Source organism: Coturnix japonica, chromosome 3 (assembly GCF_001577835.2).
Source record: "Coturnix japonica isolate 7356 chromosome 3, Coturnix japonica 2.1, whole genome shotgun sequence".
NCBI classification, from domain to species: domain Eukaryota; kingdom Metazoa; phylum Chordata; class Aves; order Galliformes; family Phasianidae; genus Coturnix; species Coturnix japonica.
This window is the reverse complement of record NC_029518.1, coordinates 4,617,533-4,638,988: the sequence shown is the minus strand read 5'-3', so window position 1 is coordinate 4,638,988 and position 21,456 is coordinate 4,617,533. Positions and strand designations below refer to the sequence as shown.

General features: G+C 43.3%; 1 protein-coding gene across 1 annotated transcript; it reads left to right on the top strand.

Annotated features, from left to right (window-relative positions):
- The first annotated feature begins 374 nt into the window (after positions 1-374).
- Positions 375-18,066, top strand: BUB1 (BUB1 mitotic checkpoint serine/threonine kinase). The gene is made up of 25 exons (XM_015856630.2): positions 375-463; positions 538-597; positions 668-812; positions 1,156-1,352; positions 2,202-2,242; positions 2,919-3,025; positions 4,012-4,064; positions 4,171-4,361; positions 4,703-4,863; positions 5,180-5,490; positions 6,338-6,390; positions 7,993-8,130; positions 9,113-9,208; positions 10,120-10,216; positions 10,590-10,662; positions 11,104-11,284; positions 11,864-11,942; positions 12,990-13,189; positions 13,457-13,597; positions 14,226-14,341; positions 15,378-15,539; positions 15,733-15,890; positions 15,974-16,151; positions 16,427-16,533; positions 16,691-18,066. Exons 1-25 carry the CDS (start codon positions 378-380, stop codon positions 16,884-16,886), a joined length of 3,327 nt encoding a protein of 1,108 aa, XP_015712116.2. The 5' UTR covers positions 375-377; the 3' UTR covers positions 16,887-18,066.
- Positions 18,067-21,456: the final 3,390 nt, after the last annotated feature.

The following is a 21,456-nucleotide window of genomic DNA, read 5'->3' as shown; positions in this document are numbered from 1 at the left end:
TTATTGACATCTGTTATTGTTTAATGGGGGGAGGTGGCTGGGTTCGCCATGTCCCTCAACACAACATCCAGTCGTTCCTTGCACACCGCCATGGTCGGTGACTCCACCACCTCCCTGTGCAGTCCATTCCAGTGCCTGAACACCCTTTGGGAAGTAATACTTCCTAACGTCCAGCCTGAATCTCCCCTGCTGCAGCCTGCAGCCATTCCCTCTGCTCCTATCACTAATGACAAGTGAGAAGAGGCCGACCCCCAGCTCCCCACAACCTCCCCTCAGGGACTGACTGACAGCACTGAGGGAGCGCTGAGGTGCCGGCGGGGGGCGGGGCTTAGCGGTGGCCGTGAGCGGGATTGGCGGGAAGGAGTTGACCAATAGGAATGCAGCGCCGAGCCGCACCGCGCATGCGCGGCGGGTTTAAATCAGCGGCGGTTGGCGCAGGGATGGATGAGGAGCGGGTCGCGCGGTGAGCGGGCATGGCGGGATGGGGGGGGGGGGCTCCAGTCTGTGAGCTATCTGTGACCCTTGTTTGTTCTACAGAAGTTACGAGGCTCAGATCCAAAACTACCAAGGGAACGACCCGCTGGAGCCATGGGACAGGTGGGTGTGTTGGGTGCCGGCAGCCGCCGTGGCGCTGGGCCCGTCTCTAACCTACCTGTTGGCTTGTCAGGTACCTGCAGTGGGTCGAGGGCTCCCTCACGCCTCAGGAGAAGCAGAAGCGGCTGCCGCGTCTCCTGGAGCAGCTGGTGAAGGCCTTCCTGGCCGACAAGAAGTACCACCAGGACGGCAGATTTGTCAGCCGTTGTGTTAAGCTGGTAGGTGAAGATCTTGTGAAAATAAAGCTATCCTTGTGCTTGGCAGCTCTGTGGCTGAAGGCAGCTTGTAGCTCCTTATCTCTAAGTTGTGTGTTTGTGTGCAAATGCTTGGACGGAGTCCTCTTTCCTGTGGCTCACCTGGTCCCCGGTTACTTACGCTGCAAGAAAGGCACTGAGGGCCTGCAGCGTGTCCAGAGAACGGCAGCGGAGCTGTGAGGGGTCTGGAGCCACCAGTGTGATGGGGAGCGGCTGAGGGAACTGGGGTGTGCAGTGTGGAGGCTCAGGGGAGACCTCATGGCTCTCTTGCAAGAGCTTATGTGTTATGTGTCTTTGTCTTGTGCAGGCAGAGTTCATCAACACTCCCTGTGTGTACTTTGACTACCTGTCTGGTCAGGGGATTGGTACAAATACCTCCATCTTCTATATTGCTTGGGCTCAGCAGCTTGTAAAAGAAGGCCTTGTGCAGTGTGCAGTATCTGTGGTTCAAAAAGGACTTCGCAACCAAGCACAACCACAAGAGAACCTGCAACAGCTGTATTGGTAATTGACACATCTCTTAATTACTGAAATATTTGAATAGCGTTCAGTTGTGGGTGTTGTTTTTTCCTTGGGTAGATATGCTGTACCATAGCAGAGGCAGACCAATGATTATTGCTCCTTCAGTGGAGGAGGCCCAAGAAAAGGAGAGTGCTACAACTAATTGATTCATCTCCTGTCTGTTCTTTTTTAAAACAGATTAAAAAATATAGCATAGTCTGTTCTACTTCACAAACCTACCCTGGATTTACTACTACGTGTGAACTTTGTTAGTTGAAAGCTGGAGCAATTGGCCATGCTAATGGCACCCGACTTGTGAAATGATTGTATGCTTGTGATGCTGTGCCAGTTGGATGTACATCACTTTGTAGCTGCAAGTACTTCTGACTGTCAGCTGGATGTACAGTTGTGCTGATAATTGATTCAATTGTTCCTTGATTTCTGGTTAATGGCAACAGCTGGAACTGCAGTGGAATTAGACATCAGTTCCTGATCTGAGTTGAATTTCAAGTCTGTGTTAGAGACACGTTGACCATCATATGTAGGTTCAGTTCCTTGTACTTCTCTGCAGGCAGGTCTGCTGGAGTTTAGCATTTAGCTGTTGGAAATGCTGGAGCTGGTGCTTATCATGAGATGTTTCCTCTGCTGATGATAAAACAACCCTATTTCCAGCTCTTGCTGTGTATTGTGGAGCTTTTATATGACAGTAAGGGTCCTGTAGCTCCATTGAGTATTTTAGAGTAACATTTCTAGGCACGGTGGTTGTGTACGAAAATCAAAGGTTCCTGGGGGTGGATGGGAAGGAATGGGAGACAGGTTACTTAATAACAACTGTTGTTTCTTGCAATTTAGCTGGCTGCAGAATTATGATCCTTGGAATCCTTCTCTGCAAGGTGAGACTACAGCTATTTGCCTGTGAGGTGTACCTAAGTTAGATCAATCTTTTACTTCAATCAGTGAGTTTTGTCGAAGTGAAGGAAGCTGTTGCATACTTTATTTCTCTCAGCTAATCTGATTTCTAAGTGGATCTTCACCTAAATGAGCTTTGCACAGGAAACCTGCTGTGTTGATTCTATTCTATAACATTAAGATGTTAAAACATTCAGCAGAGGTTTACTTCATGAAACAACTGAAGGCTGGGACCTTGCAATTTCAATACTATGTTGTTTCTATAATAAAGTTGGGAGTATTAAATAATCAAAATAAGAAACAATTTGAGTTGCACCTCTAAAATTAGAGTAATAATATTTTAATAACAACTTAAAATTCAACTTGGTGACGAGCTTATGCACCTTATCGGACTTGGGTAGCGATTGAGTGTTCTATCATTGGTAACTGAAAATGACAGCAGTATTTTCTTTGAGAATGTAATAATGTGCACTGTAGAAGACTGAACAGAGAGCTTTCATTGAATTTTGCAGCTAGTTTTGTGGCTACGAAGTGTAATAATTTGCCTGTAGAAATTGGTTTTTCTTCTGTTTTCTTAAGTGTGTTCAAAAGGGAGTATTAGTTGTGAGTAGAAAGATTTATCATCTGTTCATTAATACAAGCTAATATAATCTGTCCCAGGTGCTGCTACTGTAAAGCCACTTCAAACTTCAAATGCTGAAAATCAAATGGCTCCTCAAACGGGTGCTACAATTCTAAATGATCCAGCATACACATGCAGAAATCAGGTAACAAACTGGGGAATTAGTACTTAGCAATTGTAATTAGTAAATTAGTACAAGGAAGACTGGAATGTTCATATCCAATAACACTCTCCAATCTAAACGCTGTAAGGAAACCAGTGTATTCTAACAATGTCTTCCAGGTATCATGAACGTTAGTGGTATTTTTTACACCCTAAACATCACATATGCATAGGGATATTTTGACTAATAGAAATGCTTAATCACTCAGCAAGTTTCCAGTGATCACAGACAAAATGATGCCAGGTCAGTCTGCAGCAGGTTCTACTTGAGGTTCTATTTGTACCCAGTAGTAATTTTTATTAACTATACAGTCCAAATCCTGTCACTCTTTAGTCTTCCTTTGCCCCCATCCCCACAATAAAACCAAAAGAGAAACTGTGCTACTTCTAACGCATCTTAGATAAGTACCAGAATGCAGCACTGTTGATCTTCTGAGGTATGGCAAAGCTAGTTATGGTTCTTCACAGCTTTTCTGGCACAATGAGATGAAACGTGATCCTGGGGGATATCATCTGCCAGTATTGACCAGTGTCATGGGATGATGGAATAGAGCTTAAAGTTAGTCTTGCTGCCTGCCACCTAGCCAACCAAGTTGGATGGCTTGTCAAAGAAAGAAGTTGGAGAGGGCTGTCTAATCTGTTCTTAACAAACCCAGGTGGTTTCTAACTTAGGCTTTCTGAGAACTTCAGCTTCCAGATTTACATCTGTCTGCCTGGATTCTCTGGAATCTTGCTCATCTTCCAAAAGGTCTGAGATTACAGCGAACTGTTATACAGCTAATTCTTCAGGAATAGATTTCTCAAGTTCTTACTACTCATATAACTCTTTCTGATCTGCTATTGCTACGCTCATGGCCTGAGTTGCCACCTCTTCAGTCAGAATCTTAGAGACTTTCTGGTTGCTAGTCTTGTCAAAATGGATGGTGGCTATAATACTGGATTTCTTTCTTCCCCTCTCTGCAACTTTAGGGTCCTGATTCTGCTGGTACTCAGTCCTGCTCTTCTGATGGAAAACAACAAGTGTAAGTTTAAAAAAGAATTGGTATCATATTTTCTCTGTGAGGAAAAATTGACGTGTTCTCAGAACAAAATCGATGAACTGAAATGGAACTCTATTTTTCTTCACAGAACGTGTGTTACATACATCTCTAAATCTGAAGTTCTTCCTACATCGTTGTCTTCTGCTGTGGAATGCAAACAGGTTGCAATGTATGATAAAAACCTGCTCATTTGTGAAGGCTCTGAACTTTCATTTGAGGAACTGAGAGCCAACCGATACTTCAAGAAATACGAGCGCTTCAAAAGACAAAGAGAACAGGGTATTCTTCCATTTCAATCCAGCTATTTCTAAAGCATTCTTATAGTGTTGGAAATCTAGTGCCTGTCTGTACTTATGTATTTTCAAACTCCCTGTTAAAGCCTGAAAACTTTATGAAAGCTCAAGTTAGTGTCTCTGTTCAAAAACAGGGTGGAATAAGCTTGGAAGTATCAGTTAAAAATGCCAAGTGACTGAAGGGTTATGGTATTTGGTTACCTTCAAATTCTTCAATTCCCAAACTGGCGGCATGTTCTTATTTAGAATTTAAACTCATCCCTGGGTTTTGTCTTCTGCAGTGTGGATCTTTGTACTGTTTTATGACATATTCTTTTATTTTCTTAGAAGAGGAAGAGAAGGAGTTTGTGAAGGAAAAAGAGGCCGCTGTCCTTGAACTGCAGGCCCTGCAGCAGAAGCTGGAACAGCTCACTCAGCTCACCAAAACCTTGGAGGAAACTAGGCTGGAACCTGCATCTACAACATCTGTTGCACCAAATAAGACAGTGGTGTGTATTATGATCAATAGGAGCAGTCCTCATAAAACTCTTTCTTAAAACTTAACTGTGCTGTACCTGGTAACCTGAGTGGTTTGTTAACCAAATCTGGAAGTCGAGGCTGCAATATCTGACTAGCATAGATAACTGCCATAACTTGAAATACACAACGAAGAGAATTTTAATTGCTAAACCTCAAAGATTGGCATTGCCTCTGAAATTTCTCTTAAATGTGAGGAGCAGTTGTAAGTTATGTAAAATGGCAATGGTTATACATGTATATTATACACACCTTTGGGGGTTAAAAGACTCTTTCTTGTTTCTAAAGGTACACCCACATGTAGCACTCAATGCAACTCTGCAGCAGAGCAGGATGGCACCTTGCCAAAGCTCAGGTCTGGTACCACACCAGTCAAATACTTCATTATCAAAATCTCTTATGCTGGAGTCAGCAAAACCAGCTGGCCACTGGATGACATCAGCCTCCCTGACGAAAGCACCGCACAAGGAGGACACGGTCACAACTCAGCAGGAGCTTAGAGAAGTCCAGAATGGTTTGTTACACCCTCCATTCAATAATGTTTCAGCTCAGGAACAGGCACATCACAACTCAGCTGTTCGGTGGAGCACCAGAGAAGAGTATGTATAAACAGGCTAATTCTTGCTCTGTGTCTTTACTTGAAGCTGGCAATTAACTTGGGGGGAAAAAATAAAGGCAGGCTTTTTCTTCTTCTGAAAAAAATCTTAAGAACTTGTGGAAACTGATATTTAGAAGACATAGATGAAACTTTTATAAGTGATGGTCCTCATTTCAGTTTTTAATTCCTTTGACCTGTGTTTTAGTTGTAATAACTAAGAGTAAATTCAGTACACAACCAAAGTGATTATTCAGCATTTGTGTCCCTGGCATGCCTGAAATAAACTACAGAATGTGCTTAGTTCATGCAGATCCCAGATGTTACATCTTGGCTTCTAAGGTCCCTAGAGAAGAAAAAAAAAAAACGCTTGTATTTATTTTCCATGTTTTGGTTTATATGGCAGCTAATAAAAGAAACAATTTGGTGTCAGGGGAGAAAGCTAGGTGTACAAAATGAGTGCAGCTGAGGAGACTTGACCAACAGGAAGAAATGGAGTTGGTTGTCATTCATTTATGTCATAGGCTTACCTGGAGGCAAACTGTATTCAAGTATATTTGATGGCTGCATTTTTATCTTTTTCAAAGGACTGCTGCATTTCTGGTTTTGACTATTGGCAGCTGAGAATCTTGGACAGAGTGGGAGTGGGTCAATCTCTAAAGTTTACTTTTGACTTCATTTTTGCCTCCTTTGTGGGGGAGGGCTGTAGGATCGCTGATGTCTCTGTGATGTTTCCTTTGTTTCAAGTCTAGGAAAGGCCTTCTTACTGGTTAGAGTACATTATGGTTAAGTCCTGAAATGTAAAGAAAGGTATTTATTTCAACTAATGGTTTTTAATTCCTTTTTTGAAGGCACTCTAAGAAGACATCATCCACTGGACTAACTACTTGCGTGGGCATGGAAGGTAATAAACTAAGTTTTGACAGATACCAACGTGGTTGGTATGTCTTAACTGGCTGGGGGTGAATGGCATGTAGCATTTCAGTTTTGGTGGACCTATCTGAAAGCTCCTAATATTCAATATAAATGCATGTGAGACTTTATTGGTAGCTCTACCTTGTGCCTGAAGTCCTACATCAAATTTGGAAAGACAGCATTCCAGTCTTTATATTCCCATCCCATTTAAAATAAGACAAATTCTCTAACTTTAAAGAGCACCTAACTGCTGAAATTCCTTCCCAAATGAATTGTGAAAACTTTGATTTTTATATATATAGATAGACAAGACATGGTGGAATCTCATTTTATCGTTAGCAAGAATTCTGAAGGATGGACCTGATAAAGTTTTTTGTCCAGAAGACTGTTGGATACATACTTACCTGAGATTATATAGGAGCAGAAAATGACTTCCTGAGTTTCCCTTGGGACCCCCCTACTACTTGTAGTTCTGCATTAAGATGACCAAGTTGGTGTTTCGTATTTCCAGTTTCGAACAAGTTACTGTAGGAATCTGAATAGTTGACTGTTGCTTGTGGCTTTTGCCTTCTCCTCAGGCATCAGTACTAGTCACAGTCACCACTGATAAATATTGGTTTTAGTAGACTGGTATTCCAGAGAAGATGAGTCTTGTGCTAATTTGTTTTGAGATGCCATCTTTTTAAGTGGCAAATGATGATTTGCCCTTGGGAGGGGATTGTTCTCAGGTTAAAACTGGGAAGTTAATGGGAGCATGATTTTAATTCCATTGCTCACCTGCAGAGATGATGTGGCAGAGAAATGAGAGCAAAATACTGAAATACAGCTGTAAACTAGCTGAAATGATGACTCATACAGACAGAAATAGACTGTAAGGCCTACTAATCCCTTCCAGGTTTCAACTGGTAGTGCTTACAGGCTGTTTATACTTCATTAGCCCTGTGCAAACTAACCTTGTCTGTGAACTCCAGGCTTCCCTTATAATGCTTCCTTCCTCAGCTTTCTGCCACAACCTTCAAGGACCTGGGGACAGATCTTAGAGTAAGAATGAGGGCAAAACGCCCTTTTCCGTGTCATCTTTCACTAGGTCACCTATCCTTCTGAGTAGTGAGCCTGCTTTCCTGAGTTTCCCTAGTTTGTTTGCACAAGAAGCCCTTGTTGCCACATCTTTCGCTCGTTCCAATTCCAGCTAAGCTTCTTTCCTTCACCCCACACTTATGGGCAATTTCTCATTATTTCTTCTGTGTATCCAGTCCCCGTTCCCAATTTCTGTGCAGTTATTTTTGGTTTGAGTTCTGTTGGGAGATCTTTGTCTTTGCTGGCTTTCTGTCTGCTTGACTCGCTGTATCAGAATGGATATTTCCTGAGACTTGGTACCGATGTTTTCAAAGACCAAACGTCTGTCCAAGGTTCCTTCTGCCCTTCAGGGTAGTCTCCTTTGTGAACCCAACAAACAGATCACTGAATAAGGCAAGGTCTGCTTTACAAAGCCTCCGAGCTGTCATTTGGTTACTCCTCTTGTTTGCTGCTGAAATGTTAACAAACAATCCCAGGCTACTTTATGAATAATTTTCCCTGTTTCTTTTTCCAGTATCTAGAGCTGGAAATGCTTCCTTTGCTTCTGGAAATGCTTCTCAGGCTACGCCAAACACTTCACTGGGAGGAGCAACGCAGGCAACACCATTCAAAGTGCAACCTTCACCTACAGTTCATACGAAAGAAGCATTGGGTAAGCATTTGGAATAACATGCTAGCTTCACCGGAATTTATAGGATATTGCTTGTTAATTTTAGTGGAGCAGAATATATAACAAGGCTTTCTATAAGTGGGCACATTTATACATCTCTTTCAAAGAGGGAAAAGAAATAAAATTAATGGTACCGGTACCATACCCTTCTTTTGCAACTGAGCAGATGACCCAATACTTTTACTCCTCCTGTCTTAGAAGAACACAGTCAAACTTATCTCAAGTAATAAATACTTTACTAACACATTGTTAGCCCCAGGCTCTGCTGCTTCAGGCAGTGTGTTACTTGAGCTGCTCTTGTCAGCCCTGTCTGTGACTGAGACCTGTAACAGGCTAACATGGAAGAACAATCCGAAGTTTATAATTTGGGTTGAAGTTGAGCTTCCCCCAAAGCTGACACAAGTTTAACTTATGCAAGAGGTCTTCTGATTTATTAAGTAGACATCATCTTCTTTTAAACATTGGTTTTTCAAAATGCTGAGATGGAAATTGCAGTTTAGTTTCTTATGTCAGATGTGGAGTGGTAATATCCTGATGCTATTCTGTCCACCTCATGCATTCCTGTCATGTTATTCAATTTTGAGCCTCTTGACTTCTGCCATATAGGAAACAGCTGCAGGTAAATCTATAGAGTTTAGAAATACAGACCTGGAGTTCCTTGTTATATATCCCAGTCTCTAGTGAGATGAAGTTGCTCCTTCAGAAGAACTTTAAACTGTGTGTTTGAGAGATTTAAGAATAGAAAAGTAACTGGACCAATAGTTATGTATTGGCTAAGTTTGATCTTCCTATTTTGTTCAGTTATGCAGTGTGTTCAAATGAAATAACAGGGAACAACTGATCACTGGGATTTGATAAATATTAAGAATTGTAATAATTAATTAACGTTTGATTACTACACAGTGGAAAAACCCTTGACAGTGTATTTTCTGTTGGATGGTATTCTCTTTTCATTATTTGTTAGGATTTCTAATGGATGTATTTCAAACACCCGTCTTCCCTGAAACATCTCCACTTGAAGAAAGCGAGGAGCAATTTGAAGCCTTTTTCTGCAAAAGTGGTACATGCTTTTTTCCTTTTGTGCTATGAGATTTCACTGCTTTGCTTCCTGCTTACCTCTACTCAGCAGTCCTCATTATTGCAAGGTAAAAAGTTCAAGTAGGTGTAGAATGAAGGAGCGGCTTCTTAACTTGATAATGGATTTACTGACAAGGTTCTAGATGCCAGTGCATCTAGAGGAAGATGTGAGTACTTTACTACTAGCAGCCTATTAATGTTCTAATTAACTGCTGGTTCTCTGTAGACATTTTAGTGGTATTAATGTCTTAATTTTGAAAAAGGCAGATCTACTACTTTAAAAGCTAAGATTTTATTTTTCCCTAAAACATTTTGCAGGCTGGGTGTTAGTCTCTGAATCTTCAGCTTATCTGTAATAGCTGAGATTGCAAGCCAGTGCCTGGCTTTCAGACAACAGTGAGTTCAGAGAGGTTTTGTAATTGACGAGATGCTGCCAAGAAAGCTTATGTATTCCTGGATACTTTGTTTCTGAGACAGAAAAGTCATCTTCATTTCCAAAATTATATAGGAAAGAGCAGCTGAGTATCAGCAGCCCTGAAGGTGCTCCTGCTGTAGCTGATTGTAGCCATGACCACATCTTTTACTTTGTGTCTAGCACTTGCGTATTTGCCTCTCCATCTGCTTTGTTTTCTTCCACTTTATCTGAGGTCTTCAAGGAAATCTATCTATTTCAAGTCCTTATGTGCCCAAACTAATTCATTAAGCTACTGACCTTCCTCGAAGCATGCATCATAGCTCCAAATAGGTGCATTGCTCTAGCATATCTGTACCTGACATAAAAGATAAGTGCAATAGCCCAAAAGAAAAGCTACAAATTCAATCCCATCACCTCTTTTGTTGGGGGAGGGGGGAAATGTGAACTTTTGTGAACATTAGTGATCTTTTATCTTTAAGATCTTGATGGAAATGGAACCTTGAAAGCTAATGTCATCGCCCCCATTGTACCCATGTTTTCTATCTTTGAAGATGAAGAGGAAAAAGAGAACAATAGGTAAGGAGAAAAAAAAAACCAAACAACTAAGGCTTATTAAGAAGATGTAGAATATAATCAATGCTACGTGTACAATTTTTCTATGACTGTATTTGCAGTATCAGGATTGATTTGAGTAAAGTCAGTGAGCTGTGGGAAAGTGGCATGAGAAAGCTGCAGTTGCTTCTCTGTAGAATTACGCAACCTTCCTGTTTTGGACAGCATTCTTAAGGTCCTTAATTTTCAGGACAAGCGTGGATAGAATGATTCTTTGAGCTACTGCAAATTCTCTAGGTTATGCACAAATGGGTTTATTTTAACAAGTCTATCTTACTATAAGTCTCCTTTGAAATGTTTCTAGGGAAAAGTTATTCTAAATTGCCTTTTTTGTCAGGATTCCACCACCAAAAATCAGGACAGAAGAGCCCAGGACTGTTGGAGAGCGTCCTTTGACTGACTGCACAGGAGTGAGTGTTTGGTCTTATTGCAGGAGTTAACCTTGACATCAAGGGGCTTAGTAGTTAGAGGGCATATACCTTTGTTCTATCCCTGTCCTGCAACACTGGACTTGGTAAAGTCTAGATATACCCCTGTCTGTTTTCTGCCAATGAGATGAGCTTTGGAGAAGCATTGAACTTTAGGCTGCTTAACCTTTAGTCTTCTTTAGACTACTAGGGCAATTTCTTGATGTCCAGCATTTTGCTGTGAAATTGATTATTGCCCACATGCAGATCTGATACTAAACTAAATAAACCTGTGATTTAGGTCATGTTGCCACTCCTTTATTTTTTGCATGTTGACAGATGTACTCTGTGTTATTGAAGTGACTGGTAGCATGTTGCAGTGCAGATCCTACAGGTTAATTCTGATGGCTTAGCTTAAGTCTGTGTATTTATTTTCCCATCTAGGAAGAGACAAGGACACCAGAGTTCTTGCAGGATGATTGTATAGTGTGGAATGCATCGTGTACTAATAAAACATTAGCTTCCTGTCCAAACAACACAAGAGACTTTACAGAAGCTGCCCGGCTTGTATCAACACCGTTTAATTACCTGTCAGTGCGTTCACGGCAAGCTTTGGAGGACAAAGGTAAAACAGTGAATGCTTCAGGTTTAGAGCATCAAATTCAATGCTTTTCACCTCCGTTTCTGTGCTGTAGTTACCTTGTAGGCCTTGCCAAGTAAAGCACTGGTACTGTTCCTGCTGTTGTAACTTTTGAATGCAAATCCTTTGCAAAACAACTGCTAGGAGTGTATGAGCACTTATACTTTCCAAATTTTTTTTTTTTAATTGGGAGCAAAATAGATAAGGTGGCAAGGGACCAGGAGAGCCTTTGCCTTCTGCAGAGGTTCAGATCTATACAGTCTTTCTAGACTCTGAAAAGTCAAACAGTTGACTGAAATCCCAGCATCACCACCTTTGGTGAGAACCCTTATTATTGTTTACTCCTCTTTCAGCCCTGAATACTCTCTTCTAAACAGATCAAGCTATTGTGTTTCCCTCGACTGTTTTAAAATAGGCTTGTTCCTTTCTGGTTCTCATGATACCTCAGCAACTTCCACAGTTGCAGTGTTGACATTCCCTTCTTGTGTTGGAAATAATATTCTGAATGTGCTCGCCTTTGGGGCAAAATAAGCATGTATTATTGTTGCTGCTTCCTTTGTTCAGCTTCCAAGAATGACTTGCAGCAAATGGATTTGGAGTTTTCTGAAGAACTTCACAAGAAGGCAAAAACTAAGAAGCTAAGGTATAGCATTGACTGGGTGAGATTTTCAGGACTTCAGATAGCAATGCAAATTTATGCCAGAGTAGACAACTCTGCTGTGTTGCAATTGGGTCAAGTCCTCCAAGTAATCCAGAGCAAACATACTGGTATCAGCTTGACTCTGTTTAGCATACATATTAGTATTTTGTGGAGCTGTGTGAACCTGTGGTGATAGTATCTGTAAAAATGCTTGTGTAACTTAAGCTTTCTGGCAGACAACATGGGTAACAAGTGCTCTAACTATTGTACCGTTACTGTAAATGTGTTACTGTCCCTGCGGGGCCACAGTAAGAGCGAGCTGATAGTGCTACTGCAGCATCTGGGGAAACAGTGTTTGCAGAGTGTGTGGGTGAAAGTGACACGTTTGGCAAATGCCTGACTTTCATTGACCATAGCAACTTAATTACTGCACTGGTGGTTGTCTGGACCTCCCATGGTGTCTATTTAAAGAGTTGCAGTGAGGGGCTCAACAGTACCTTTTTCCTGTAATGCACATTTCACACTCAGGTGAAATGATTTAGTAAAGTTGTGATCAAGTAGAGAACTCAATACGCACATTTGAAGGCAAACTTCACCGTGTCAGTTCTGCCTGCATGCTTCCTGTTGTGGGGTGCATTTTTCAGTGCTATTAATGTGGAGGTTGGAGCAGCTGAGCAGAACTGTTGATGTGGGAAGTATCTTCGATCCAGAGCGTGAGGTGTTCTACAGAAGATCTTGTCAGAAACCATGTACAAGCATTATTAAGGGGTCAATGATTGCAATGCATAAGAGTCATGAGCAAATAAGGAATGCTGATAAGCCTGCTGGACTCTGTTGGCTTTGAACAGATTTATTTGTTGCTTGAAGTAAAAGGTGTACGTAGCTTGTAGAGGTTGTTCTTTTTCTTTATGTGGCTAGCCATGCCCAAAGTTCTTATGGTTATGGCAAAGGCAGCAAGTGCAGATGCTTGTACTTGTGGCTTGCTGAAGAGGTAAAAATGGCATGGCAGTACTGCCAATTAAAAGTTGTTTTTTTTTCTTAAATATATAGCCCTGCTTTTAAGCACATTACAAAACAAGGAGAGTGTCGAGGAAATGCCATCACTGCAGCTCCTCCTCACAAATTACATGAGCAGATTCCCACTAGCAGAGCTGAATATTCTTCATCTGTTGGGGTGGACAAGACTTCCCTTGAAAGACTGCCTGGAACTGAGCAGGACAGCAGGACAGCCACGACTGGTGGAGCTTCAGGTATGGAGCCTTGGCTATGGTTTTCTCCTGTGAAGTCTGAGACTGGAGCAGTGTCATGTTGTTGGAGCAGTGCTTTGTTCCACTATGAAGGTGGTCATTGCAGTAAGCACAATGCCTTGTGGCTCCTGCGAAGAAACTGCTGCTTATACACAAGCAATGGAAGGACAAGCGTGGTTTAATCATGCTCATTCAATTATAAGCTTGTGGTACCTCTTTGAAATGACACTTTCATTATGGCTTAAATATTTTTCTTTTTTTTCTATGAAGTTCTTGTTGAGAACCCTTGGGATAAGGAATTGATCTGCAAATTCTTATCAGAGCTCCCTAAGCCACTCAGTACCTACACCAACTATTTTGAATGGAAATCTGTTCTTCCACTTATCCAAGCGAGGGCTGAACTCCATCTTGGTAAGAGCTACTTCAAACATTTCATTCTGAAGCTCTTGTTACAGACTTTTCTGGAATCTGAGCTGTTTATTTTTCTAATCCAGCTTATGCATATACCCAAAGAGTTCCCAGGTTATCTAGACTTAAATTTGAAATTCGACCTTTTTGTTTTGTCTTTTATAGTTAGAATACAACTGTTTTAACTGGTATTCTGAGTAAGGAGGAAAAACTTTTGCTAGTTTTCCTCTCCTGATAATCTATGATGCAACTTTTGCACTTTGTATGGGACAGCAGCAATCCTCTGTCAACAAAGCCCGTGTGACAGTAATTGCAACATACTCGTATGTAAACATTAGTGTTTACTTTGTAAGAAATGCACTTTGGAGTCGAGCAAAAATAGAAACACTGATTTTTTTTATTATTTTTTTTAGTACACGGTACTTCACAGCGCTCCTTCTCAAGGGTGATTATGGGTTCTCTCTTATGAAAAGTTTGGTTAGCAAGAAGAGCAAGTAGAGAAAGCTTAGCGCTAGCATTAAAGCACTAACTTATATATGATTGGTGTGTTTTCTTTTGGTTAAGTAATTACATCTTTTTTTTTTGCTGAGGTTTGCAAGTGGGACTTGTTAATCTCTTCTGTCTTGTAAAGGTTCCCTCTCAGTCTGTGTGGACAGCTTGGTTGGAGAAGGAGCGTTTGCTCAGGTCTACCAGGCTTCTGTTCTGAATGCAAGTGACCCTAGAAACAATCAGAAAGTAATATTCAAGGTAAGTAGTACTGGAAAATTCAGTAGTCTTTAGGTAGTCTATTACCTCCCTGGATTTATTCTGCTCAGGTCAAGCTTTCTTCAGTTTAAGTGCTGCAATATCTGATGCATTCTGTGTGGAAAGTTATTTTTATCAACTTTTTTCGATTGATTTCCTACTGATCTTCTCTCTATCGAGTAGTCACGAGTCACCTGGCTATAATTCTTATGATATCTTTCTCAGCTGAGCAAAGCTGACTGCTTGTGTGAATGCTCTTAGTCCACAGCAAGTGAAAATGTGTCTAAATTGATGCAACTGGTGATACTATAAGGATACACCGAAAGGGCCATGCACTTTCCCAAGTATGTACCTGCTAGCTTTCCACAAGTATTTTGCACTCAGCCAGCACTCATTTTGCAGTGTGCAGACAGCCCTTCTGGTGGCAGCTGGCTGTTACATACTCTGCTAGTTGATGCCTCTAGGGTGCAGTTTTATTAACAAACAAGCTTGTCTAGATGGCAATCATAGATTGAGCAGCTCCCTCCCTGCTCTCCTCTTCTGCAGGCTGCTTCACTGCAGAAATGAGCAACAGGTGATAGGATGGACTTTCATCAGAACTACTGCCAAAAAGAAAGTCTGCACAACTGTGAGGTCAGCTTAGTGCAAGGGGGTTATATTAGATCATGCAACCCCGTGTCTGCTGTTGGCTAAAAGCCCATGTGTACACGTACTACAGCCTGGCTGGAATGTGGCTGTGTGATTGAGTCAACACCTCACCCCCGCCAGATCTTTTGTTCATAGCTTTGAAATCTTTTTGTGAATCTACAGTACTTTAGTTAAAGACTGACATTTTAAAGAACATTGAAAAGTGCATAAACCACAATGGAACAGTGATTCAATACGATTGAGTTCATTATCCCTGAGGTGGGGTGCTGTTGGTATATTTTGTTTCATCAAAAGTGATTAGGTACATTAGTCTGATGTTGAAGAGAAAAAGCTGAGAAGAACTGCTTTATTGTTAGCAGTTATACCTAGTAATGAACCTATTTTGTTACAGGTCCAGAGACCTGCCAATCCTTGGGAATTCTACATAGCAACCCAACTGGTAGAAAGACTCGATCCAAGTATACACCATCTTTATATCCACCTTTATTCTGCTCACTTCTTTCAAAATGGAAGTATTTTGATTGGTGAGCTCTATAACTACGGGACTTTGCTGGTAAGTGTGCTCAACTTGTGCTCTGAACATCTGTGTTCCTTTTTGAGTGTGATATGTAGAAGTCTCTTCACTTCATGTAACTTCATAGTGAGCTTAGTCTGTGCTTGTTATCAGTACAAACATGCAATCCATATGGAATTGTTTCTATGTAGCTGATGGTTCTCTCCTGTCTTTGGGTGTTTTTTTAATGCAGAATGCCATAAACATTTACAAAAAGCTTCCTGAAAAGGTGATGCCTCAAGCATTTGTAGTCTATTTTGCTGTAAAGATTCTTCACATGGTAGAAGAGCTCCACAACTGCAAAATCATTCATGGTGACATCAAACCTGATAATTTCATGCTTGGAGAAAGGCAAGTTTTTCCCTTTGCTACGTGAGATGCCTCTATATTGTGGTATTATAGTCTCTGACTGCTGCTTCTTGTCTTGGTTAAAGGTTTCTGGACAATGATACGTGTGACATAGATGATCTCTCTCATGGTCTGACGCTCATTGATTTGGGACAGAGTATAGATATGAAACTCTTTCCTGAGGGAACTGCATTTACTGCAAAGTGTGAAACATCTGGGTTCCAGTGTATTGAAATGCTGACCCAGAGACCATGGAACTACCAGGTAAGAGATTGTGTAGACAGCTCTGATATTCAGGGTTTAAGGCATGCATCTAATATAGAGTATAGAAATAATAACCCTCTGCACCAGTGCTGTAAGTTCAGCTCATTGCTCTCAGGGCATCATCCAGAACCCTCTTCTTAATGGAGACTGCTCTTTTAGCTACAAGGGGCGTGGAGGGGATTTTTGCTTTGGGTTCTTCCTATTTTGTTTTTGTTTGTTTAGTTTGTGATCTGGGTATGCCTTTTTAATGTGGAACTTGTCTGTGCTTTGATTAGACAGACTACTTTGGCATTGCAGCAACAGTCTACTGCATGCTGTTTGGTACTTACATGCAAGTAAAGAATGAAAATGGTGTCTGGAAGCCTGAAGGATCCTTCAGAAGGTTGGTGTCAAAGATCCTTCCAAAAACTTTCTCCTCTAGAAAGTACTGTTATCCTTAAACCCAGAGCTAATGCTTCATGAGGTAAAAGCAGGAAATAATATCCTAGCATTTTAAACTTTGAAGATTTATTTCATGCTTCTTTCTTGGCTCTTTGCAGGCTTGTCAATGCTGAAGTGTGGAAAGAGTTCTTTGATGTCATGCTAAACATACCCAATTGCCATAGCCTGCCTTCTTTAACCACTATGCGCAACAAACTGAAGGACTTATTTTGCAAGTCATATGCAAAGGAAATAAAGCTCCTCAGGAGAAGACTGGTTGTGTTGCTCATAGAGCACAAACGGTCACGAAAATAGGTGTTTAGCTCATAGAGTGATTGAGGATGGGAATGTCATGCATGTGGGATATTTTCATAACATCTTTGAAGCCTAAATATTGTTGGTCTAGCTATAGGAATGGTAACATTCACGTTTGCATGGGATAGAGCAGAGATGTCATCTTTTAGATGTTAATGGAACTTGCCCAGTTTTAGTGTGGGAAGCACAGGCATGTTGGAGGGGCATAATACGTTGTGTATTTTGGGGGGAGGAAAAGCTTCTGAAGAGGGCTGTACAGGTGAAGTAATTGCATTCAACTTCCAATGTATATAGGCTAGGAAGTATATTGGTACTAAACACTGTCCGGACAGGTGAAAGTCAGGCTGATCTTTGAAACTGAAGGAGTATGTGAGGTGTTCAGGATGTGTTTTCCTCAATATGAAGAACAGCAAGCAACTTTGTGGAAGGAGCAGACTGCTGGAAACTGAGCTGTAACTCCAAACTGCGGTCCTACCATTGTGGAAGACTCCAGAATCTCTTCTAAGAGAAGACAGTAATTGGATGCGAAATAGTGTGTGCTACTGGTTACAAGAAGGTGAACCTCTGTGACTTACTAGCCTTCATCATGGAAAACAACATGTGCCATGTGTAAGAACAGATTTCCCCCATGTCTCTGTTCTTCCACGAAACGCTGCTGGAGCCACCTGCAAATAACTATGGAACACGAGTGAGTGCAGTTCTGAGCTGTGACAATGAGCGCTGCTGCTTGTCCGTGTATACAAGACTGCTGATACTGCAATTCCTTGAGCTTTGCGGCCTGTATATTCACAGTGCTTCTGTTCCACCTTTATTCTCAGCAACTGCAAATCTCAGTTTCAGCATGGATGAGATTTGGATTAGATGGAACTGAACTGACACCCGTCAACTTGTTTGTTAAATTTGCTTCTGAACAGCCAAGAATTATAGGTGTGGGCAAAAGCAAGAGGCAAGTGTGTGTGTGTGTCCATGCGAGAACTGAAATAGTTGTTTCCTGGTCATGATGAGGTTTGGTTTTCCCTTACTGCGGCAGCAAGTTGTGCTGTGGTATCCGGCACCTTGGTCCAGAAAAGCTTATTTTGTAAGTACCCTTTTTTTCCTCTCTATTTTGTTTGTTACAATTAGCTAATTCTATGCATTTCAACTACAACAACCAATAAAACAGCGCTTTGATTTGCTATTACCAGCGCAGTTTGCTTTCTTGGGAGTTTGGCTTGACTTACGTGAGTCTTGTCAAATGCTGGATGTCAAACCTGCTTAGATCTGGTGCTAAATTAAAGTAATTCAGCAACCAGCTGGAGCACAGCAGCCCCACAGAAATACCCAATGTGGGTTTATCTCCTTAGCTCAGGAGCATGGAGCCACGTAATCTTGTTTGGAGCAACGTATCCACGCTCAGTCTTCCCAAGCAATCTTTGCAGGTCTTCAGACCTTCTCTGCTTTTGTATTTCTTGACTGACTGATGTCTTGGTTCTTGCAAGTGACCATTTAGAGGCAGGGCTGGACACAGGCTGCAGGCAGGAAGGGACTTTAGCCTCTTGAGCTCCCCTTAACTAAAGAATGACACTTCTTTTTGCTGCTCTCCATCCTTTTGCACTTCTCAGCTGAGACTTGCTGCTGTAACATCTGCCCCTTTCCTAGATCCACACCTCTCACCACTCCTGTGCTGAAGTGCACTGATCCACCTTCCCTCTCCATCCAGGACTCCCATTTCAGGGCTCTCAAGGCAGTCCCCTGTGCCAGCGTGCGACAGCCACGTGCAGCAGGTTTGCCTTTGGCTGCCTGCCCAACGAGCACACCGCGGCTTATTACTGCCTTCCTCTCAGCCTCTGTGCCCGCTGATTGATCTTGGAGTAAATACTGAGACTTTGTTCCTCGTACATGGGCATTGCTGAGCACTGATGCTGTGCCAGCTGTGAACAGCAGCTCACTTGTGGCATGCAGTTTGTGATTAAGAAGCGGGGCTCACCTGGAGGTTCCCAGCACTGAGGCTGTTCTGTTCCTGAGGACGTTTCTGTACAGGGATAACACGGGAAGCTGTGAGCAGGAGCCCCCTACGTGACAGTACGAAGCACACTGCTGTTATTTTGGAAGCTCAGACCTTAAAAGAAGGGGCTGCTTCGGCTCACATTGCCTGACTTGCCAAAGGCTGACTTTGAAAAACAACAAAGAATTCAAGCGAAGCCTCACCAGTAATTTGCCTGTTCTTTCCTCTTCTCTAAGATTACTTTTTAAAGGGACCTTCCTCCTTCAGAAGTGCCAAGGGTATGGTTGCCCCAGGCTGCTTTCAGGGCTGTTTCTGTTTAACTAAGAGCCTGATCCTGCCCTCTGGGAGCATCCAGCAGCAAGCGAGGTGTGTGTTGGAGCTCCACTTGTGCACTCACCCAGCTTCCCTGCTGCCAGCCCCAGCAGAGCAGCCTGCAAACACAACTTCCCCCAGCTGCTTTGGAGAGGGGCAGGATTAGCCCCAGGTTCAGTGAGGGTGTTATTTATGTCGTGCATCCCTCCACAGGAGGGAGACAAACAACAGATTTTCATCAATTTCCCTGTTCTTACTGCATTCGAGGGGTGCTTTGGTGTTGGTTGTTTTCAGTGGGTATCCTCCTCAAGCTGTTAAACCTGGAAATCACCCCCTGGTTGGGTAACTAAACTGAGCACGGGCTGCCCGATGCATCACCTGGATGCTGAGAAGAGGGCAGGGATAGTCAGCCCACGAGCTGAGACTTGCCATATCCAGAAGGTAGAGTTTGTTTTTTCACAGCACTTGCTATTCTGAGACCTCATTTTGGCCACGGCTGCAGTGGGAAAGGCAGCGGCACAGCGAGCTGAAATTGCAGGCTGCTTTTGCTTGTAGAGGTACTGAGGGAACTCTCGTCCTGTTGTTTTGATAAATCCAATTGCACTGTAGGAAAGCCTGTTGGTGGGAGGGGCATTGGCTGCAGCACATGTGTCATTTTTGGTAATTCCCTCCTTGTTTATCTTCCTCTCCCAGCTCTGGAGAGCCCCGCAGCTCTGTGCCACGTGCGATGTGCTGCTCTCGGAGTGCTCAGCCCTGCTGCACGCTGCTGGCAGCTCCCTGGCCCCTGCTGTGCTCTGCCTGCTGCTCCCACTCTCCCTGGCATGGTGTGGGGAAAGCCTTGGGGTTTGATCCCAAACAGCTGGCTGCCTCTGTCAGCTGGAGCGCATCAGCTGGAGTGGGGTTGAAACATAAACACCCGGCACTGGGGATTTTTATTCCTCCTCCCCTGAATTTTCTTACGTGCAGAGCTGCAGCCAGCTGTTCCCCGGCCAGGCACAGATCTCTGCCAGCTGCAGGAGCTCATTTCATTTCATATGTCAGCTCATAGTGCAACCTACAGTGCTTCTGAGTGTGGAGTAGGACCTGGGGATACCCAAACTTTACCCAACCGCGTTCACTGCCCTATTCCTGCCTTTGCACGCTAATGGCACGGCTGGGGAGTTCAGGTGTGTGACCCATATGTGCTCCCTCCCAGGAGAGCACAGGTGTGGCCCCAGCAGCTGCACCCAAGCCTCTAGAACCCAAATGTCAGGGTCACGACTCCAGTGCCAGAGCCTCTGCCTGCTCGCGTGGGTGTAGGAGTTTCACATTGTTCTCTACAGCCGGTAGAGGCGAGCTGCAATCTGCCCTGGCTTTCAGCTGTGGGGAGGCGCTGGCTGTGATTTCCCCATGCTAGGCTCCTAGATTCCAACAGCTATAGGGCGGTGTGGGGCTGAGGGGTGCACAGCTGCTGGGGACAGCTGGGGGTGCTGCCCACGCTGTGCAGGGCTGGGCCTGGGCTGCTGCTACCCGTGGTATTTCCCATTGAAAAGGGTAAAAGCATCCCAGGCTCTGTGAGCATGGTGATGGGGGGGGGGGGGGGGTGTCTTGTTTTCTAACCACCTTGAAAACAAGCTACTAAAAAAGAGCTTTGAGAGCTCAACCCAACCCCCTGCTGCTGAGGCTGATGTTTCCTCCTGTGTGCACTGAATCCACACCGATGCCAATCTCTAGGTATCCCCAGAGTTGCCCTTTAGAGATAGCTCATTCTGGGGCCCCCACCACCCACACCCAGAGGAGAGATTTCCTGGCGCGTGGGTGGCTTGCTCTTTCTTCTACAGAAAACCCAACTTTGTTCAGTTTTTTGCTGGGTGCCATTGGTGCCTGCAGTGAGGCAGAGCCCCCGGGGGGGGGGTTGGCATGTGTTTGTGCCATGTCCTCTGATGGTTTGGTTGCCACCTGTCACCGTGCACCTGCTTGGTGCCAGCAACATTCCCTACCGTGGCGTGTCAAACTTAATGCAATTTTTTAATTGCATTAAGGGAAGAAACAAATCACAAAGACAGAAGCTGATGAGATGGACGCGTGGTAATGCAGCAACAATCCCATAGGGACACAGAGCTAATGTCACCTGTGGTGCTGCCAGCCTGCCCCACTGAGTGCATGTCCACTTGGGGGTTGCATTGCCATCCCACACCATGCACATCCTCAGCCCTTGGGGGTTATTTTGTGTGTCCCACAGCCACTGCTGTCCCCATGCCTGTGTCTTGCTGCCTCTGAGCAGCACCACTCTTC